This window comes from Onthophagus taurus, chromosome 11 (assembly GCF_036711975.1).
Source record: "Onthophagus taurus isolate NC chromosome 11, IU_Otau_3.0, whole genome shotgun sequence".
NCBI classification, from domain to species: domain Eukaryota; kingdom Metazoa; phylum Arthropoda; class Insecta; order Coleoptera; family Scarabaeidae; genus Onthophagus; species Onthophagus taurus.
Genome location: NC_091976.1, coordinates 21,467,284 through 21,486,843, shown reverse-complemented (window position 1 = coordinate 21,486,843; position 19,560 = coordinate 21,467,284). Strand labels below are relative to the sequence as shown.

General features: G+C 31.1%; 6 protein-coding genes and 1 long non-coding RNA gene across 9 annotated transcripts in view; 4 read left to right on the top strand and 3 right to left on the bottom strand.

Annotated features, from left to right (window-relative positions):
- Positions 1-2,181, top strand: part of LOC111418068 (TBC1 domain family member 15-like) — a 245,047-nt gene extending 242,866 nt beyond the window's left edge. For both annotated transcript variants that reach the window (XM_023050500.2, XM_023050501.2), the window contains 3 exons: positions 525-1,192; positions 1,244-1,558; positions 1,611-2,181. In XM_023050500.2, coding sequence (XP_022906268.2) covers positions 525-1,192; positions 1,244-1,558; positions 1,611-1,850 — 1,223 coding nt within the window. In that variant the 3' untranslated portion in view covers positions 1,851-2,181. The remainder of the gene's footprint in view (positions 1-524; positions 1,193-1,243; positions 1,559-1,610) is intronic.
- Positions 1,827-6,471, bottom strand: LOC111418122 (coiled-coil domain-containing protein 134-like). The gene is made up of 2 exons (XM_023050580.2): positions 6,317-6,471; positions 1,827-6,253 (listed from the first exon to the last, which is right to left on the bottom strand). Exons 1-2 carry the CDS (start codon positions 6,414-6,416, stop codon positions 5,712-5,714), a joined length of 642 nt encoding a protein of 213 aa, XP_022906348.1. The 5' UTR covers positions 6,417-6,471; the 3' UTR covers positions 1,827-5,711.
- Positions 6,472-6,666: 195 nt separating this feature from the next.
- LOC111418109 (NADH dehydrogenase (ubiquinone) B14.5 B subunit) lies at positions 6,667-7,232 on the top strand. The gene is made up of 3 exons (XM_023050562.2): positions 6,667-6,850; positions 6,905-7,048; positions 7,101-7,232. The coding sequence occupies exons 1-3, from the start codon at positions 6,682-6,684 to the stop codon at positions 7,148-7,150; spliced, it is 363 nt and encodes a 120-aa protein (XP_022906330.2). The 5' UTR covers positions 6,667-6,681; the 3' UTR covers positions 7,151-7,232.
- Positions 7,233-7,275: 43 nt separating this feature from the next.
- On the bottom strand, positions 7,276-9,096 carry LOC111418108 (RNA polymerase III subunit C). The gene is made up of 3 exons (XM_023050561.2): positions 8,679-9,096; positions 7,487-8,629; positions 7,276-7,428 (listed from the first exon to the last, which is right to left on the bottom strand). The coding sequence occupies exons 1-3, from the start codon at positions 8,823-8,825 to the stop codon at positions 7,294-7,296; spliced, it is 1,425 nt and encodes a 474-aa protein (XP_022906329.2). The 5' UTR covers positions 8,826-9,096; the 3' UTR covers positions 7,276-7,293.
- Positions 9,097-9,447: 351 nt separating this feature from the next.
- On the top strand, positions 9,448-15,414 carry LOC111418092 (T-complex protein 11-like protein 1). Its single transcript, XM_023050538.2, has 7 exons — positions 9,448-9,632; positions 9,862-10,055; positions 10,106-10,523; positions 10,578-10,697; positions 10,748-11,041; positions 14,324-14,508; positions 14,569-15,414. Exons 2-7 carry the CDS (start codon positions 9,922-9,924, stop codon positions 14,936-14,938), a joined length of 1,521 nt encoding a protein of 506 aa, XP_022906306.1. The 5' UTR covers positions 9,448-9,632; positions 9,862-9,921; the 3' UTR covers positions 14,939-15,414.
- A 907-nt stretch (positions 15,415-16,321) lies between these two features.
- LOC111418090 (uncharacterized) lies at positions 16,322-17,169 on the bottom strand. Its single transcript, XR_002706767.2, has 2 exons — positions 17,081-17,169; positions 16,322-16,901 (listed from the first exon to the last, which is right to left on the bottom strand). It is a non-coding gene; the product is annotated as an uncharacterized lncRNA (long non-coding RNA).
- On the top strand, positions 17,085-19,089 carry LOC111418088 (glucosamine-6-phosphate isomerase Oscillin). 2 transcript variants are annotated; one of them, XM_023050533.2, is made up of 6 exons: positions 17,107-17,571; positions 17,637-17,921; positions 17,972-18,156; positions 18,327-18,500; positions 18,746-18,840; positions 18,961-19,089. In XM_023050533.2, exons 1-5 carry the CDS (start codon positions 17,448-17,450, stop codon positions 18,815-18,817), a joined length of 840 nt encoding a protein of 279 aa, XP_022906301.1. In that variant the 5' UTR covers positions 17,107-17,447; the 3' UTR covers positions 18,818-18,840; positions 18,961-19,089. The 2 variants fall into 2 exon arrangements, with proteins under 2 accessions (XP_022906302.1, XP_022906301.1); XM_023050534.2 differs by lacking the exon at positions 18,746-18,840 and having other exon boundaries at positions 17,085-17,571.
- Positions 19,090-19,560: the final 471 nt, after the last annotated feature.

Below are 19,560 nucleotides of genomic sequence, written 5' to 3'. Positions count from 1 at the left end.
CGTCTTAAGAGACGTGCGGCTAAACCCAAATGATTCTAGTTCTAGGGCTAATGTTAGTTCTAGTGATAGGCAAGTGTAAAACTAACACTATACCTAGAACTAGAATCATTCTGGTTTAGTCGTCTTAAGAGACGTGCGACTAAACCCAAATGATTCTAGTTCTATGTAGGTATAGTGTTAGTTCTACATAGTAACAGTGCTAGTGTAAAACTAGAACTAACCTAGAACTAGATACATTCCGTTTAGCCGTACCTTTCTTAAGATGGCTGGTAGGTAGCGCTAATTAGCATAAAATATCACTATGTTGCACATTTCTATTGAATAAAAACTAGAACTAACACTATACCTAGAACTAGAAAGTTTAGGGTTTAGCCATACCCAAAACCCAATGTTTCTAGGCGGCCGGCAACATCTCGAATTTACCTAGTGTAATTTTTAAAACTGACCAATTTGGCGCTTCAATTTGAAAACACTCCTCCGAATTAAAAAATAGAGTATTATCAAATAATAATAAAAATATGTAGTACTAGCAAGTCACGGTGAAAGAGAAATGGAAGATGACGTAAAAGCCCTTTTAAATAAAAGCATCACAACGCTAGAATCAACAACAACAACTCAAGGCGAATACGAAATTGTAACGAACGTTTCGGAATTACCCGACAGAAAAGATTTTCCAAGGTCACGTCCATTAACTAAGGAACAATGGATTGCTTTGCAAGATTGTCACGGTCGAATCGAAGATGTTGAAACGACGAAATTAACGATTTTCCGAGGTGGAGTTACCCCTGAGTTAAGAACGAAAGTTTGGAAGTATTTGTTGAATTATTTTGATTGGGATTCAACACAACAAGATCGCGAAAATGTTTATAAAATTAAAGAAGCCGAATATTTTAAAATGAAAAAGCAATGGATGAGTATGTCCAAATTTCAAGAGGATAATTTTTCTGATTATCGAGATAGAAAAAGTATCATTGAGAAAGATGTTAATAGAACTGATAGACACATGGATTTTTATGGCGGAGATGATAATGTTCATTTACAACAATTACACGATATTTTAATGACTTATGTTATGTACAACTTTGATTTAGGTTATGTACAAGGAATGAGCGATTTACTTTCGCCAATTTTATATTTAATGCAATCGGAAATTGATGCATTTTGGTGTTTTGCTGGTTTTATGGAAGAAGTGGTAAGTAACGGATTAGGGAAAAATCTAAAACTCAAAATTAATTAATTATAGAATAATAATTTTGATGTTGACCAAGCTGGTATGAAAGCACAACTCCAACACCTTCACACATTATTACAATTTATAGATCCAGAATTATTAAATTATTTGGATACTCACGAATCGGGAAATATGTTCTTCTGTTTCCGGTGGTTACTCGTTTGGTTTAAACGTGAATTGGAAATGGAGGATGTAATGAGATTGTGGGAAGTTTTATGGACGGGACTTCCTTGCAAAAATTTCCATTTATTAATATCAGTTGCGATCCTTTTAAACGAAAAATCCGCTATAATCGAAAACGATTATGGGTTCACTGAAATATTAAAAGTAATTAATAATAAAATAATTAAAACCCTTTTTAACTCTTCTTTTGTTACAGCACGTTAATGAATTATCATTAAAATTAGATGTAAACAAAATAATAAATGAAGCAGAGGGCATTTATTACCAAATAAAAGAAGCTACCCACGCAACAGATGCAATAAAAGATATTATAGGGCTCCCGAGGCCTGAAAACAATCAAGTTGACAGTCCAAATACGAATTCGTTCACTTATTTAGATGATAGCGATCGGACGGAAACCGTTTATGAAAAATCAATTACAAATAATTTTTATTAATTAAAAAAGAAAAAATTTGTGATATAAGTAACACAAAATATTAATTTTAAGATTTTAAATTCACTCAGTAATTTTTAAGTAATGTTTTAAGTTGTAAAAAACGAAATTTAAGAATATGTTGATGTATTGATTAAGAAAAAAATATGTTAACTGTTATTTTTAGTGCAGCTAAGTGTAAAAAATTGTTTTTTAAATAGACAGGTTGCCTTATTGAAGCCTAAACGAAACATTACTCAAAAAAGAACGTTATTAACAATAAACATTTTTTTAAGGTTATGTAGTTTAACCCTTTATACAGCACTTTGAAAAAAATAAAGATTAATATAATTCATTTGCGTACATTTTGTAATTTCTTCTTTTTCCTTTAGATTTACAAGCCGTGGATTGCTGGGGTTTGGTCTCCTCCACACTTCTACGCCATTCCTGTATACTCCTAGCCACTCGCCACCAGTCTCTCACTCCCTGAAGCGAACCGCGTGTACGATTAAAATTTATTAATTGAATTTTGTCTTTGATTTTCAAATTTTTGTTCTATAATTTTGGAAAAGGTTCTCTGTATGATTTCTCCCCTACTTTAGTGCGGAACATTTTCGGCGGTCCAAGTTGCCTTGCCAATGCAAACGATTGTTTGGGTTAAGAGCGTTCGGAACAAAAGGGTTTAAAATCGTAGACGGGAAGAAGAACTTGTTACAGTTAGCTAGAGTCTTGGAGTTGAGTGGAGTAGAGTCAGTCTTGTAGTCCGAGACGGAGTTCAGACTTCCAGTGATGGGAGAAACTTCCAGATCGAGAAGTTGAGTTGAGAGTCGAGTAGAGTTGAGTCAGTTTACTCTTGGAGTTACTTTGAAATCAGTCTTGCGTCAGCGAGTTCGGAGCTGGAGAGTTGAGTTGAGTTTTAAAGAAGTTGGAAGCAGTCAGTCCTGGATCAATTCAGAGAGTCAATCCAGTTGATGGTAGAAACAAAGCAGATTCCAGTCCCAGAAGAGAGTGAAATTGATCTTGGTTTGGAGTTCGAGATCCAGAGTGGTGTTCAGTTTTGCTAAGCTATGACGCGCGAGAGCCAATTCTTTCACCGTTCGAGCATACCTTATATTCATCTACCTTGACTGCAACAATGAGATTTGTAACCCTTTGTGAGTAATTTCATGTAAAAATTATACTAATCGCTTCCGTTCTGTTGGTTTGGTATATCTTGTTTTATTGTGTGTTTTGTAATTTGTTTTGATAGTATTGCTAATTAATCATATTGCTAATCATCCTTCACGTCGTCCAACCATCTTTTACAAGGTCTTCCTCTAGGTCCTTTCTCTGTTGGTTTCCATTCTGTAAGGATTTTTGCACTTCTATCGTCTTCCATTCTTCTTATGTGTCCCAGCCATGTAATACGCTGAGATTTAACAAATATGCTTATGTCCGCATGTTTCAGCATAGAAACGACGTGCTCTTAAAGCATTTCAATTGGCACGGCCGTACATAAACACCATATCGCCCATTTGAATATAAGACCATTGCAATCGATTTCATTTCATGTTTCGCCAAGTCAAATTACTGGAGTTTGGTTATTTCGTAATTTGAACGAAACGTCAAATTAATGTATCCTAGCAGATTGTACGTAAGTCAAAGCCTACTCCTTGTAATAGCAAAATTTTGTTAACTAATAGCCGTACACTCGGCATAACGTTTTGTAATGGAATAACTTATACCAACTAGAAGCAATGGAAACATCATATTACTCTCAAAAAGAGACAATTTCATACTGTATCGATTTGCCAAGTATCAAATCTGTAGTAGTTATAGTTTAAAAGAAAAAACGGAGAGTTCCAAAAAATTTGAACATGCTGTTTCTTGAAAACGGTTGATTTACAGACCCTTGTTCATTAACACTTTTCGACTGTAGTACTGCCCCTATAAATATTTAAACGTTGTTTTAAAACAGCCTGTATATTGTATATTATACATAATTTCGTCTAATTATGACCATGTCATCCGCGTATACGACAATTTGTCTCTTTTTCCTTGGCTCTACAACCCTTGCTGGGTTTTGGCTTCCTCCACAATTCTACGCCATTCCCGTCTACTCCTAGCCACTCTCCACCAGTCTCTCACTCCCATCGCTTTCAAGTCATCCTTCACGTCGTCCAACCATCTTTTACGAGATCTTCGTTTACGCCTTCTCTTTGTTGGTTTTCATTCTGTAAGGATTTTTGTACTTCTATCGTCTTCCATTCTTCTTATGTGTCCCAGCCAGCTTAACAAATTTGGGTATGTCCGCATCACCAACCAGGGCATTGAGTTCAAAATTCATTCAAATTATCCATGTTCCATCTTGTACTGGACCAAATATCCTTCTAAATATTCTTCTTTCGAACTTTTTTAGATCTTCTTCGTTTTTTTTTAGTGGAGTCCATGTTTCGCATCCATACGTTACCACTGGTCTTATTAAACTCTTATATATTCTCATTTTAGAGCTGTGGCTTAGTATATTCAAACACATCTGTTTCTTCTTTCATTACTTACAGAATTATTCTCATTAACTAGTGATCCCAAGTATGTAAACTCATCCGTCGTCTTAAATCTACTTTCCCCAATTCCAAATTCCTCCCTGACTTCCGCTCCCCTTTTTGGCATCTCCATATATTTGGTTTTATTCTGGTTTATTAATAGTCGTCAATGTTGGACTTTAAATCAAAGAACGTCTCCCTTATTGCTACATTATTTAGCCCAATTATGGCTTTGTCATCCGCGTATGCGACAATTTGTTTGCTTGTAGTTGTTAAGTTGCCCTTTGGGATAATTTTTGACAGCCGCGTGCAGTGTCCAGTCGGACTCCGCTCCTGATTTCAAACATATCATATGTCCTGCTACCACCACTGCAACCTTGGTTTTCAATGTTAATTGTACAAGATTAACCAATTTCTGAGGGATACCCAGCAGCAACAGGTTCTGAAAGAGCTTCCGCCTGTCGACCAAGTCGAAAGCCTGTTTGAAATCGATGAACAAGCAGTTCACATCAAAGTCATATTCGTAACCTTTCTCCAAAATTTGCCTGAACCCTAGATTACTGGACATTTCTTTGGTGCTTTAGCACAACAATAATGAGATAGTATTAAGAACATTTTTATTATGTATTACACATTGTACAAATATCGTCTCTGTGCTCACTACAACTAGCATGTTTGCACTGTTGGCAGTATGTGGTGGTCATACGCCTTTTCCTACTTGGGCAGTAGAAACAAATTTTTCGTTTCTTGTCTTCAGGTTCAGATTTTTAATGGTTGCCAGAAATATTTAAGACATTATTCATATTTTGGCAAATATTGCAACAAAAAGTGTTACTTTTCCATCTATCTCTTTTGCAGGGTTCAGCCAGATAGCGGCTCAAATCGATCATATATTGATATGATATTAATTTGTTTCATCATCATGTTATCTGGCTCCCAGTCACTGTCTTCAAAACGTTTGGGATCACACAGAGTAAATGAAATTTTACAAAATAGAATTAGCATTGTAAAATTTATGAGTGTCTAGTAATCTAGGGTTAAAGTGTGTATACAGTCTGTTGTAGATCGGTTGCACAAATTCAAATTTGTCTCATCAAGTCAAAATTATTTCCATTTTAATGCAACAATTCGAATTGTCTTATCAATTTAACATTACATACTCTAAGTAATGTAGGGTGAAGAAATAATATTAGGTTAATATTTAGATTGATTTTTTTGTTGTATATTGAAATATATACGTTCAGGAAATTTATGAATTTTATATTTAAGAATTTATTTTAAATTAAACTATTTTTCTTTTTACAATTAAAAAAAGCATTCATATCAGACTAGAAAAAAGACATAACCTACAAATAAATTAAAATTAAAGCTCATACCCTCTTAATTTTGGTCCCTTTTTAATTTTTTTCTTTTCCTTCTTTTTAATAACATTTTCTTCTTCGAGATTTTTATTCTTTACAGCATAAGGATTAAAATAATTAGGGTCTTTATCGATATGGCCTAATTCTTGACTAGCCAAGTGTAATAACTTAATTGTGCTTGAATCTAATAAATATCTAACTTGGTTGCAAAATGCAATGCTCCACTGTAATAAAACATCCCAATTATTGTTGGTTTTCAAGACGGAACTTCCAATTTGGGGTATCCTTAATATAATTTCACTGAATAAAGCGGTGTTTTCTAATATATTCGATAAAGAATCGCGGACCTTTTCCTCAGTGGGAAATTCGGAAACTCCAGGGATGTAAGATGAAGACTCGATGAAAGCACGACTTTCTTGAATAACAGTAAATATCTTTTCGGTCATTAAAAGCGTCATTGAGTACTGTTTTTCATAGGGGAAGGTTTGGAGGGTTTTTACCCCCGCTAATTGTTCTGCGCGCTTTCTTTTAAAAAGTTGTATATCTTAGGTTTAGTTAAGAATTCATAATGAATGAAAATAATTTTTGATAGATCAAGAAAGGATACATAACTTCTCCGCGACTTCCGGGTTTTCTTTCAAACCATTTCCAGTACATAGTAAGGGTGTTAAATCAAAGAGAAGAAAAAATAAAAATAAAATTTCCATTATAACCTCCAATTATTACAAGAAATTAAAATTAATCATAATCAAAACAAAAATAGTTACTAAATTTCCTAATAGATGTCTCTAGTGTAAAATCAAATCAACTTAAATAATTTAAAAGCTGTGTTATTTATTAATAAATATAACGTATTAACAACCAAAATAAACATTATTTTCTTATTTGTCGAATAAATTAATGAACTAAAATTAATAAATTTATTTTGATGCTTCTAACCTCACTTTACATTGATTTGTCAATTTCGCAAACATGGCGACCGGCCCGAAAGTTGTGTTAGATCCTGTAGAGCTTTTAACACCTGATCTTACTCGCCCAGAGCCCTACATCAATAAATTTTGGGCCCCCGTCATCTGTGGTGGTCTGGCGTTTTTGGGTGTATGCTTCGGAAATTATGCAACCCCAAGGCCCGTATTTAGCGGTAAACATAACCTAGAACCTTTTAAAATTATGTAACTGAATTAATTCCGAGTAGGTTTGCAGAGACATTTAGCCGCTACAGGTATTGGAGGGTACATTGGTCACGTTATAGACGGTTATAGAAACTCACATTATGCAGAACGTGATGCCGTATTGAGACATTATATTCAGTTGCATCCTGATGATTTTCCCATACCAGGTAAATAATGAGAAAAATAAATAATACTTTAATAAATTGAGGTGTTTTTTAGAGAGGAAGAAGTTTTCTGAGGTTTTTGAACCTTGGGTTCCTATCCGATAAAGAAAAAAATTAAGGGGAAATATTGAAGTAGTAATCTTTCATTGTATATAAGAACCTTTAAATAAATTAATTTTAAAAAATACTTAACCTATGTATTTGTAATATAAAGATTATTTGCTCAAAAATTTGATCAATAATATATTTTATTGATAATGTAAATATAATTCCAAATAAAACAAAGTTTCATCAATTTCAATTTCTAAAGCATTTAATTTTTTTAATGATATTTCAATTTTGGCTAAAACCTCACGTTCAGGTGGTGTTAACATTTCTTCAATCTACAATTTAATTAATCCAATTTAATAATTAATCTTAAAAAATAAAGTAAAACCTTACATCTTGAAGTTGTTCCTCAGCAGCACCTTGAGCTTTCATGCTCAACAAAATCGTATCAATCCTCTGTTTTTTATCAATAATCCGTTTATTCAAAAATTTAAAATGCGTCCTTCTTGTCATAACATTAAACAATGTCTTATAACACATCTCAATAATTGTTCTAACCAAACAATTAAATTGAATATGAAATAAGACGAATGACTTGTTTGGGCCTGTATTGCTAGCACTTGCGACTTTTTTAAGTTCTTGTATTTGAAAAAAATTTTCCTCAACAAGTTGATACGAAAGTCTTTTAGCTTCTTTTGCGGGGATCATGGCTAATTTTTGAATTTGTTCCGGTTCGATGTACGATTTGTTTTTAACCAAGCGAAAAATTCTTGCTGCTTTTGAATCAAATTTTTCCAAAACAATTTGTTCGCAAATTTCCCAAGCAAAAACTGTAAAAATTCCTTTCATGCATAATTGATACGACCCACCGCTTGCTTCACCTACTTTTTGCATAAATTTTGAAGTGTCTTGATCTAACACTGTTATGTAATGGTCAAATGAAGCTAATAATAAAGGAAAAGAATTCATTTTCTTCACTATATCTTTAACTTCTAATGTTGGAACAGGGTTTGATGTTTCTGCCCAAGGTTCTGTTCGGACATACATTTGTTGGATAAATAATCTTATTAATTCACCCGCATTTGAGTCAAATTTATTTTCAAACGCTTGGACTATTAATTCATCTCGCATATCTTGGTGGAAACGATCAAAATTAACTGTGTAAACTTTAGTGGTAAGTTTTTTATCATCAACTTTTATATCTTCACCTATTTTATAATTAATTAAATAATTTGCGATTTCTAAAGATTTAATTTTTTCTTCTAAAACATTTTTATGTATTCCATTTCCTATAGTGGATAACCTCAACAAAACTGCATCAATCAAATCGGTATGTTTTACATATCCTTTTTGCAAAATTTCTTCCATCACCATTCCAGCTTCTACACCAAACTTCTTTTTCAATGTTTTTACGTACTTTGGATATCGAAGCATCAAAAGAACTTTATTACTTAATAAAGTATACATTATTGTGTTATGTTTCGATTTCGTTGATACAAGATTATATTTTAGAAGTACAGCAAGAGAATCTTTAATCTGCAAAGAGTTCTAAATAAAATTTTATGTAAATTAGACGAAATCTTACTTTTGAAACGGGGATTTCGGTGAATTTTTTAAGATGGAATAATGTACTCGGACCGTATCTAAATAGATAGTTTGCAACCGATTCCACGACATCTCCAAATCTTTCTTGTAAAATTAAACTTATTATTTTACCGTACTGATCTGACATGATTTTTTTATAGGTTAGTTTTTGTAGGTTATGTTTGTTGGTTTAACGTGAAGTTTTAGAGGTTATGTTTGATTATCAATTGGGTTTATTATTGGATTTATTTTGATTCTTATTTATTCAAATTCATGATATTTAAATCTATAATTAATTTAAAATCTTTTAATTCTTGCGTCAAACCATATCGTTGCTGTAATAAGTAATATTTGCTGCGCGCCATCTATTATCAAATTTTAAAATCACTTTCTCACTATAAAGAATTCAATTTTTATCAAAAATATAAGCTTTCTTATAAAACATTTAATACATAACTTATTTATTTTGATAAATATTTTGTAATAAATTCATGATGAATACTTAGAATGATTTTTTTTGTATTATTTTGACAACTGCTTTTTAGGTTACTTTATGTCATGTTTGATAAGTTGACATTTCTAATTTTTAGGTTATATCAATTTTAAAATTTCACATCTTTCACATATAAATCCGTTTTTCTTATTATTGACGATATAAAATAACTTGTCTTTATTAAAAATAAACTATTATTGATTTTTTTAACGTAATTTGACTCATATCTGGTATTTCCAAACAAAGCATCACCTTGTGATTCAATTGGAAGGTGAAAGAACAAAGAAAGCGATTTCGATCCATTTCAAACCGAAAAAACAACCTGTACAAGTCACTAAATATGGAAACTCGTTTATAGCTTTGTTAGTAAACAAAAAATCAGCTGATAGAAGTGTCACTCGTCTCACCATCCACACAGAAAGTGAAATTCTCGTACAAGAAACCCCACCAAATTAAAATCCGGTAAGTTTAAAACAAATCTTAAACTCCCCCTTTATCAATTTACTTTCAAATTATGATCTAAACCATAATCGACATCGCTTACGTTTCCGTTCTTTGTGTTATTTCGTTCTTCCTGGTTTTTGCGTCATCGTTGTTGTTGAGCAATTTGCTCTTTTTAATAATAGTAACTGTTAACGCTCCGACCTATTTAAACGTATATCTATTTTGATCAGCGTCCTACTTCTTTCAGCCGTGGAAACGCCACATCAAAAAAATCGGAAAAGAAATTAATTAATCTCGTTTTATAAAAATGAATCCAGAAAATAATAGCGGAACTCCACGTAGTGAACCCACCGACGTTAAAGGTGCCGTAGCCAGGGTTAGAACAGAAAGTGAATGTTCCAGTACAAGTGAAGATGGTTCTAATCACACACCAGGAAAACGGTATGAAAAAATTTATTCTTAAAAACTTAAAATAAAATTTTTCGGTTTAGTCAAAGAACAACATCTCAAACATTTATGGTAGCTGGAAGTATGACGGCGGCGTCACCCCCAAAATTTGTATCTTTAGAAGAAATAATTCGAGCTGCTAATGGCATAAAGGATATGGCCTTGGTTCATCAAATTGTTGTTGATAAAGACTTTAAATTACAACGCTATGAACCTGAACCAAATACTATACATCGCATGGTTAAAGAGAACATGCAAAAAGCATTTTGGGAAATTTTACGCCAAGAATTAGCCGAAGATCCCCCAAATTATAACCAAGCCTTTGTCCTTTTGGAAGATATTAAAAACGGATTATTTTCACTTTTATTACCTCAACATACTAAAATTAAACAACAAATTGCAGACGTTTTAGATACAGATTTGATTAAACAACAAGCCGAGAAAGGAATCTTGGATTTTGGGGTAAAATTTAAAATTCATTCTTGATTAATTCACTTTTTTAACTTTACTTAATAGCATTACGCACAATATGTTTTGGGAGTTATGTCGAAACTGTGTGCTCCAGTTCGAGATGATCAAATTAAGAGTTTAAACGACAAAAGCGATGTTATTGACGTATTTAAAGGAATTTTAGAGGTAAATCATTTTTTTAAATATCTTCCTTTATATGAATTGATATGTTATAGACCTTGGATTTGATGGCATTGGATATGGCAAATTTTACTATCGAAATGGTCAAATCAGAAATAATAGCACACAGCGTCGAATTGGAACGTAAAAAATTTGCCGATTATTTAAGCATCCAAACGGATGGTTTACAGCATACTCGAAAATGGTTACTTTCGCATTTGAACCCTAACGCGATTATAATTCCGGAAAATATTGATCGGGTTTCTTTCATTAAAACGACTACAAACAAAACGTTTACTCAAGCTTGTATTGATTTGTTGGAGTGGGACGATAATTCAACATTTCCTGAAGTAAATTTTATATTACAATGAAACCTTGATATAACAGACAAAATATTTTTATGTCATACTATTAATATTATCTATTTAATACATTGGCATATTTAAATATAAATTTTAGAGCCCATAGATGGAATTCAACTTGGGTTATTCCTCAAGTTGCTCTATTCCAGAGGTGGGCAGTCTTATATAGGTTTAATATTTCTTTTGCAAGCCATGTCATATTAAAAGATAATGGAAAAACAGCTTACAAAAAACAAAATGTGTAATAATTATAAACTCAGTCGATTTTCCTTTAATAATTTTTTAAATCCAGCGTATAATTTGACAAAGCGGTTCACAAGAATTCTTTGTGATGTTGATTAGTTAATTGTGAGCGATATTTTGTCTTAACTAATTTCATGTCAAAATATGTTGTACTAAAAATTCAAAATAGTCGACAAGCTGCTTTCTTTAAATTAGTATGTTTTGTTTCTGGCACTAATTTACAAAAGTCGGTCTGGGAAAGAGATTTGTTCTAGTACTTCTATCTTGTATCTTCCTTTCTAGTACTTCTACTTCTCCTAACGCTGTGTTGGGTAATATTATATCAGAAATTGAAAAACCATCTTCAATTATATCAATTACAAATGGGTCGACAAAAAATGAAATTGTTGATTTGAAATTTCTTCAAATCTGGCTTTTAAATTCATTATCTTCTGCAATATTAAAAAACCTTGCTTTTAAATAAGGAAAATGTTTTTGACTTCAGATCATTTTGAAAAGCTAAAGTTTTGATTGAAATTTCAATACAGTTTGAGAAAAATCACTTATAAATTTTTCTTTTCCTTGGAAAGCTAAATTGAGAGTTTCAATGTGTGTCAATTAAATCTTGAAGCCAGTTTTCGTCTTCTTGTTCTAGACTTTGCCTTCCTTGTTCTTTTAAAAATGTGCAAATGGGAGTAAGTAATTCATTGAATCTGCTCAAAACGTTATAAAGTGATAACCATCTTACAATGCAGTAAAATGATATATCATTCTCCTGGTTCATCTCCTTCCTCTTTCAGTTCTAAAAAATTCTGAACTGACGATGAGTTTTTGCATTTACACGAATAAAGTTTATTATTTTAAAAAGAATATTCCTCACGTTTTGAAATTGTAAATATTTATACAATGAACTGAATTTCAAAAGACCAATAAGTTCTTGGTTTTTTTCTAACATTGCAGAAGTTCCATCAGTCACAACGAGACTTATCAATAGTTTAGCCGCGAGTTTCTCAAATTGTAAGAGTTACAAGATCTAGCATACTTCTTTTATCTGTACTTCTTCAGAAACGTAGCGGACAAAAATCACTAATTGTGGAATATTTTGAATTCATCGAGCGCTATGCTGAATGCAGTTTAAATCATATTTCAAATTATTTTCATATTTCATTATTTATTACAGAAATACGACCCTCTGTAGTAAAGCGTGATGTTGGAATTTGGGTAAAAGTTTCTGCAATTTTTCATTACTTGATTCCAGAATGTTAATTATGTTATTTTAATAACTTAGTAGAGTTTTTTTAATAAGTTCTTTTTCAACATACGGGCATTTTTCATGGGCATTATTCCAAGATATAATAAAACTAGCTTCAATTTTTCTGTTATCTTCGTTACTACATGAAGCTAAGAGGCCTTGTTGTTTCTGGAGACAATATTATCCGTTGTTATGTTTTTTTTAATTTTATTTTATTAAAAAGGCGGTAATTATAACATTAACACGTATAATAGGCCGGATATTAAAAACCTATTACTTAATACTCCACCATACATAGGAATTAATATCTCTTTTAGGTGTTGGACACTGCAGATAATAATCAAGTTCAACCCCAATAGGTCTTTTTTCACTGAATACAACTTTATTTATATCAGGTTTGTTTTTAGCAACCTCACTGTAACAATCCCAATACGATATATAAAATCTCTTGTTGCAGTTTCATCTGGTTTCCTTCTCTTCGCTTGTAATTCATCATCACATTCATTACTAACAGAACTCTGTCGTTGTTATCACTTTCGATTATTATTTAAAGTCTCCTCTTCTTAATGCAACAAGCCGTTTTGAAAAATCTCTTTCAGTTTTTGAGAAATAAATTTTTGAAATAATCGACAATTTTTTGGAATTTTTCAATTTTCGCGGATTAAGTTTTAAAAATTCGTATAAAATCCAGTTTTTGGAATATGAGTATGAAAATTTCCCAAAGTGTTAATAAAAGTGTCCTCTTTCCAATAAACCAACCCGTTTTGAAAAAGAACTTTTAGTTTCTGAGAAAAGAATATTTGAAGTTTTGATAAAATTGTCGATGTTGCAATTTTCATCGATAACTTTCAAAATTCGCTATAAAATTAATTTCTTCAAGGATCCTTGTGGAAATATCACCAGTTATTAATTAAAGTATCCTCTTTTTAATGCAACAAGCCGTTTTGAATAATCACTTTTAGTTTCTGAGAAATAAATTTTTGAAATAATCGACAATTTTTTGGAATTTTTCAATTTTCGCCGATTAAGTTTTAAAAATTCGTATATAATCCAATTTTTGGAATATGAGTATGAAAATTTCCAAAAGTGTTAATAAAAGTGTCCTCTTTCCAATGAACCGTTTTGAAAAATAACTTTTAGTTTTTGAGAAAACAATATTTGAAGTTTTGATCAAATTTTTGATGTTGCAATTTTCATCGATAACTTTCAAAATTCGCTATAAAATTAATTTCTTCAAGGATCCTTGTGGAAATATCACCAGTTATTAATTAAAGTATCCTCTTTTTAATGCAACAAGCCGTTTTGAAAAATCACTTTTAGTTTTTGAGAAATAAATTTTTCAAATGATCGTCAATTTTTTCGAATTTTACAATTTTCGCCGACGAATTTTTAAAACTTAAAAATGTTGGGGGAATCACACGTTTTACATGACGGTAGTCGTAGCCATGGATGAATATCGCAAAAACTTAGCTAAATATCGTAAAATAGTAATTCTTGTATTAAATTTTATATTATATACCGTCCCTTGGAGCCGCATTTAAACAAATAAAGAGCCGTATTTGCTCAACGTTGTTCTATTCCATGTTCATAGATAAACTCGGGGTATTCCCCGAGATGTCTATAGATATGTATAAATCACACATTACTTTTAATTGTTATTGAGCATTAGATTGTTGTATATTTTTATTGAACTAAAAGTAGAAGTAACACTAGTTACTACCTTCCCCACATTAGTCTGTTATATCGGAGTTAATAATAATTATTTTTTCATAAAAACTAATTTTTAATACTTTTAGACTTTTATGTTAGATCAAGCGAGATTATCAGATCTACAATCTCGCACCAAAAAACTAATCTTAACTGGAACTGTTTTATTAATCACTGTAAGCAACGTTGGCCCAAATTTGCAAAGTTTAGCAAGCTTTAAGCAAGCTGTTAAAGAACATACGATAGTGTTACTTCAATCTCAAAAGACTGAGAAGTATGTTTTTAATTTTTTTAATTAATTTTTGTTTTATTTATTTATTGTTTTTTTTTGTAGGGAGATGATGGATACTTTACAAAATGTAGCTGAACAAGTAATAAGTGATATAAAAGAAGCACAAAAAAATCACGACTTTTTGGAAATTGGTGATAATGCAGCCCATGTTTTGAAAGACCAAATTGTTTTAATTTCGAAACCTGATAATCGGATTAAGCAATTGGTGAAGCAAAGGGTGAAAGAATTTTTCTTGCAGATTATTGAGTCATCGACGGCTGATCCACAAAAAGTTCCATCTGGTTTGACGGCATTACAAACAGAACTTACGGCGATAGCTGGTCAATTTTTAAGAATTGTTGCCCATAACAGTACAGTTTTTTGTACCTACTACTTTGACATTGTAGATGAAGCCCTTACGAAAAAAGATTAGTTAAAAATATAACAAGCTATCAACTGAAATTAATTTTCAAAGTACTTTCCTTATTATGGGTACTTCATTTTTCTTTTATTATTTTTTGATTTATAGTGAATTTGTGAATTATTAATTTAATTTAATTTTCTAACAAATTTAAACATGGTGTTTTTAGTGGCATTCTTAAATAATTCATCTCTTTATGTGATAATTAGATAATTCTTTTATTTTTATCTTTTTTGACCTAACTTTTTGTTAATCTCTTTTTTTTATTAATTAATATATTAATGTAAGACTAAAAAGAATTAATAAATCAGAATATAAAGGCTTTACATTAACAAAAACTTAATTGAAGTCTATTTCCAGAATTAATGTTTATTATAAAATATTAACAAAATGAGTATATACAAAAAAGGTATTATTGCTTTTTTTTTCATGATACTTGTAAAAACAACTTGCTAATGTAATAATAAATATAAACTATTCCAGTTAAATATTTTGTTTTTATCAATCAATTAACACTTTTCAGAACGGATTTGATAGCCATACTTTCATATGGCTCATAATCCCAATAGATTGAGAAAATTAAAGCACAGAAGCGCAGAATTTAATTTACTATTCTATATAGATTATGTTAAGAGGCCCAGAAGCTCGACATGGAAGTGTCAACCTCCAAAACAAAAAGCATGGTGATTGCTGGGAAACTACGACGATTTAAGCTAGAGATGAACAACGGAAAAATCGAACAAATATCCAAACTTAACTATTTAGGCATAGTAATCTAAGGTGTGAGACATCAAATGAGTAAAGCACCCAGGATAGCGAATGCCCTAAGAAACATCGTTTGGAAAAATAAGTGCATGACAACTGCCAGTAAAGTCAGGATATATAAGGCATGTGTTAGACCTATGATGACGAAATACATGGCGGAAACTGGAGCTGACAAGGCTCCAACTTTGAAGGCCTATAACTCCTCAGGTGTACAACTTAGTATAGAGGTAAGTTACTTTCAATCATCTTAATTTATTGTCTTCTACATGTCCCTGCTCTGTGTCGGTTCTTATGTGAATCACCCTGTATAGTAAAATTCTCAGCTATCACTACAAAATTTCAAAAAGCTTTGAGAAGCGATGTGGAATTGCTATCACCACCATGAAAACCCAATTGTATCGAAGACAGCTGATATTTCTCGACAAAACGGCTTCACAATGATGAGAAAATCAAGAATATCATCAAGCATTAGCATGTTTTAAAGTACATACATGTCATTTTAGTGATTTTAGGCAACCTCCCTTACACATTCTTGTCAAGGCTAGAATGTGGTACAGAAATTATATTTTTTACAAAAACCATACTGATAGCAAAGCGTGCTTGAAAAGGGAATTTCTATAAAGAACTTGATTGCCTATCGCAAAGCACAACTTTTTTTTTTATTGGTAACAAAAACAAATTACAACTTAACGGTCTTAACAGTCAACTACATTACCTACATATTCAGACATGACATTCGAAAACATAAACGCCATTCAGTTATACAACCACTTTAACAATTGTGTTTAATATTTAAAACCAACACATATCTTGTGGATAATGAAAACTTTTTGCACGTATGCTTATGCTAAATCGTATTCTGGATCCTATAGGTATTAAATGAAACGTTTCCTCTTTCTTTTAAATGCATAACTTGCAGAGAAGCTCTCATTGTAGGATGGTGTTTTGTGTTAAACTTTGTATATTTTTTATCATTCACATTGCAGCTATTTTAAAATGCAAATACATTATTTGCAGAGAAATTAATCCTTCGAGCCTATATTTTGTATGAAGCCATAAATGTGTATTAACTAATAATTAAAAATTATGTTTAATATCATTAATCCTTAACTATATTTTCTTTATATTTTATTTTCTTGTTAAATCCATCAAGAATCCATAAATACATCATAATATCCATAATGTTTCTCTCCAAAATGTTTGTAGATTCCTTAAACAAATAAGACAAATTTTTTTTAAGTAATCAAAGTATAAATTAATTCAAAAATCATGTGTCAAAATTCTTTGTAAAACTTCAATTTTTAATTTAAACTTAAAAACCATTTAAAACCACTAATAAATAAGTTCTTCTCAATTTTCTTATGACCTTATACGCCCCTTTACAATCACCTTTATGGTGTGTTCGTGACAGATTGTCAGAACACAACAAGTACATTAACCCTGAAAAAAAGGAGGATTGACCTTGAGCTTCTTAAAAGTCGAACTGGATAATTGCGGTCAAGACAAAGTATTTATTACTAGAAGTATCGAACAATGACTAAGTCATATGCAACATAAAAGTGTAGAAATATACATTTAGTAATTGTAGGAGTGAATTATTTTAGTTATTTACCATCACCCAAGGCTCATTGTGAAGTTTATCTAACGAGGTCAATGGTTTATTGATAAAGATTCTTATCAAGAAAAAATAAAATTATATACATTGCGAGCACACACCTTTTTAGTTTAGTTCAAGTTTGGACTCCAATTTGAAAAGATGAGGTTAGTTATTTTGGATACTGCTGCTGCTGTAGCCGAATGGGCTGCGAAATATGTTATGAAAAGGATTAACGACTTTAAACCAGGACCAAATAATTACTTTGTGTTGGGTTTACCAACAGGTTAGTTATTAAAATTAAATTGAATGTAATTTCTTTATAACGGTGATCTCTTTAATTTATTATAGGTAGCACTCCTTTTGGGATGTATCAAAAATTAATTGAATACTTCAAAAATGGACAAGTTTCTTTTAAGTATGTAAAAACCTTTAATATGGATGAATACGTTAACATTCCTAGAGAGCACCCGGAAAGTTATCATTATTACATGTGGAACAATTTTTTTAAACATATCGATATTGAACCACAAAACGCTCATATTTTGGATGGAAACGCCCCTGATTTAGTTGAAGAGTGCAATAAGTATGAAGAAGAAATTTCCAAAGCTGGAGGAATTGAATTATTTATAGGAGGTAAAGTATTAAAGGGTATTTTTTTTTTAATTAATTTTATATTTTATTAGGTATTGGTCCTGATGGCCACATCGCTTTTAACGAACCTGGATCATCATTGGTATCCCGTACAAGAGTAAAAACCTTAGCACAAGATACTTTAGAAGCGAATGCACGGTTTTTTGGAAACGATATCAGCAAAGTTCCTAAACAAGCTTTAACTGTAGGAGTTGGAACTGTAATGGATGCAAAAGAGGTATAAATTAATCTAATCAATTTAGAAAACATGATTAAACTATTAAGGGTAATCTTATTTATCTTTATTCGAGTTTATTTTAGATAATAAACTTATTAAGAAAACAATAAAATAATAAATTGTCTTTGTCGCAAAAATTGTACTTATAAACGTTTCTTAATTTTTATTAGGTTATGATATTAATAACAGGGACTCATAAAGCTTTTGCTTTATATAAAGCAATAGAAGAAGGTGTTAACCATATGTGGACTGTCTCAGCATTCCAACAACACCCTCATACTCTAATGTTATGTGATGAAGATGCAACTTTAGAACTTAGAGTAAAAACTGTGAAATATTTCAAGGTAAAATTCTTATAAAACATGAATAATCCCCCTATTTTATGTTCCCATCCTGTTTTTATGTCACTGATTATGTTAGGAAGTTGGTTTTGATCTGAATGATTGGTTAAAATATGGAATACCTCGTAAATAATATTTAGCACGTGGTGGATAATGCTTTTCTCTGTAACCTTAACCAGGTTTGGTGGTGGTTTAGGGTTAGAGTGTTACGTGAATAACATCCTATTTTTTTTTCTTTATACACACAGGCTCTAAGTAACGTGCACCACAAGTTAATTGAAGAAGATCAACCTATCGAGCAGTTTTGGAGAATTCATTAAGATTTCTTAAAATCCCTTTTATGGTACAACCTTATTTTTTATTATTCATCTAAAAGACTTCTTTTTGTTATCATATTAACACTTATTTAGTACTATATTGAGAAGTATTCTTATTTTAATATTTATTTTTATTTATTTTTCAGAGCTTATTTGCACTACATAATCAATTGGTGGAATAAAAAACTATCCTAAGTACATTAATCATTAAGATAAAGTGTATTAAAATTGTATTGCGTTTTATATTATGTTTTTACATATAATTATTAAAATAATTGTTTATTTATTTATTTTCAACCTCAAATTGAATTTGACAATTTCCTGTTGACATTGCCGATAAAACAGATCTCGATAAGGTTTGAGGTTATGTTCTTAATATTCCAAAAAAATTTATAATTTAAAATTTATCATTGAAAGCTAAAAAATGACACAATTATCAATTGGTAGAGTTAAAACGATCATGAAAACAGCTGATGGTGTTAATAATGTTGGTCAAGATGCAGCGATATTAACAACAAAAGTAACTGTAAGGAATCTATAAAAATATATCTTCAAAGAGTTGTTTATTACTTAAAGCAATAGAAGAAGGTGTTAACCATATAAGATCAACCCATTGAGCAATTTTGGAGAATTCATTAAGATTTTTTTAAAATCCCCTTTATGGTATAGTATAACATTATCTTTTCTTATTCATCTAAAAGAATTCTTATTGTTATTATATTACCACTTATTTATTACAATATTGA

Excerpts from the sequence above, each read along its gene's own strand:
- LOC111418122 (XM_023050580.2), bottom strand. The coding sequence starts at position 6,416 with ATGGAAATTTTATTTTTATTTTTTCTTCTCTTTGATTTAACACCCTTA. Across the intron at positions 6,254-6,316 it reads GGAAGTCGCGGAGAAGTTAT|ATATACAACTTTTTAAAAGA; the intron begins GTATCCTTTCTT and ends ACTAAACCTAAG.
- LOC111418109 (XM_023050562.2), top strand. The coding sequence starts at position 6,682 with ATGGCGACCGGCCCGAAAGTTGTGTTAGATCCTGTAGAGCTTTTAACA. Across the intron at positions 6,851-6,904 it reads CCCAAGGCCCGTATTTAGCG|GTTTGCAGAGACATTTAGCC; the intron begins GTAAACATAACC and ends AATTCCGAGTAG. Across the intron at positions 7,049-7,100 it reads TGATGATTTTCCCATACCAG|AGAGGAAGAAGTTTTCTGAG; the intron begins GTAAATAATGAG and ends GGTGTTTTTTAG.
- LOC111418108 (XM_023050561.2), bottom strand. The coding sequence starts at position 8,825 with ATGTCAGATCAGTACGGTAAAATAATAAGTTTAATTTTACAAGAAAGA. Across the intron at positions 8,630-8,678 it reads CCGAAATCCCCGTTTCAAAA|ATTAAAGATTCTCTTGCTGT; the intron begins GTAAGATTTCGT and ends AACTCTTTGCAG. Across the intron at positions 7,429-7,486 it reads CTGAGGAACAACTTCAAGAT|ATTGAAGAAATGTTAACACC; the intron begins GTAAGGTTTTAC and ends ATTAAATTGTAG.
- LOC111418092 (XM_023050538.2), top strand. The coding sequence starts at position 9,922 with ATGAATCCAGAAAATAATAGCGGAACTCCACGTAGTGAACCCACCGAC. Across the intron at positions 11,042-14,323 it reads ATAATTCAACATTTCCTGAA|ACTTTTATGTTAGATCAAGC; the intron begins GTAAATTTTATA and ends TAATACTTTTAG. Across the intron at positions 14,509-14,568 it reads CAATCTCAAAAGACTGAGAA|GGAGATGATGGATACTTTAC; the intron begins GTATGTTTTTAA and ends TTTTTTTTGTAG.
- LOC111418088 (XM_023050533.2), top strand. The coding sequence starts at position 17,448 with ATGAGGTTAGTTATTTTGGATACTGCTGCTGCTGTAGCCGAATGGGCT. Across the intron at positions 17,922-17,971 it reads AATTGAATTATTTATAGGAG|GTATTGGTCCTGATGGCCAC; the intron begins GTAAAGTATTAA and ends ATATTTTATTAG. Across the intron at positions 18,501-18,745 it reads AAACTGTGAAATATTTCAAG|GCTCTAAGTAACGTGCACCA; the intron begins GTAAAATTCTTA and ends TTATACACACAG.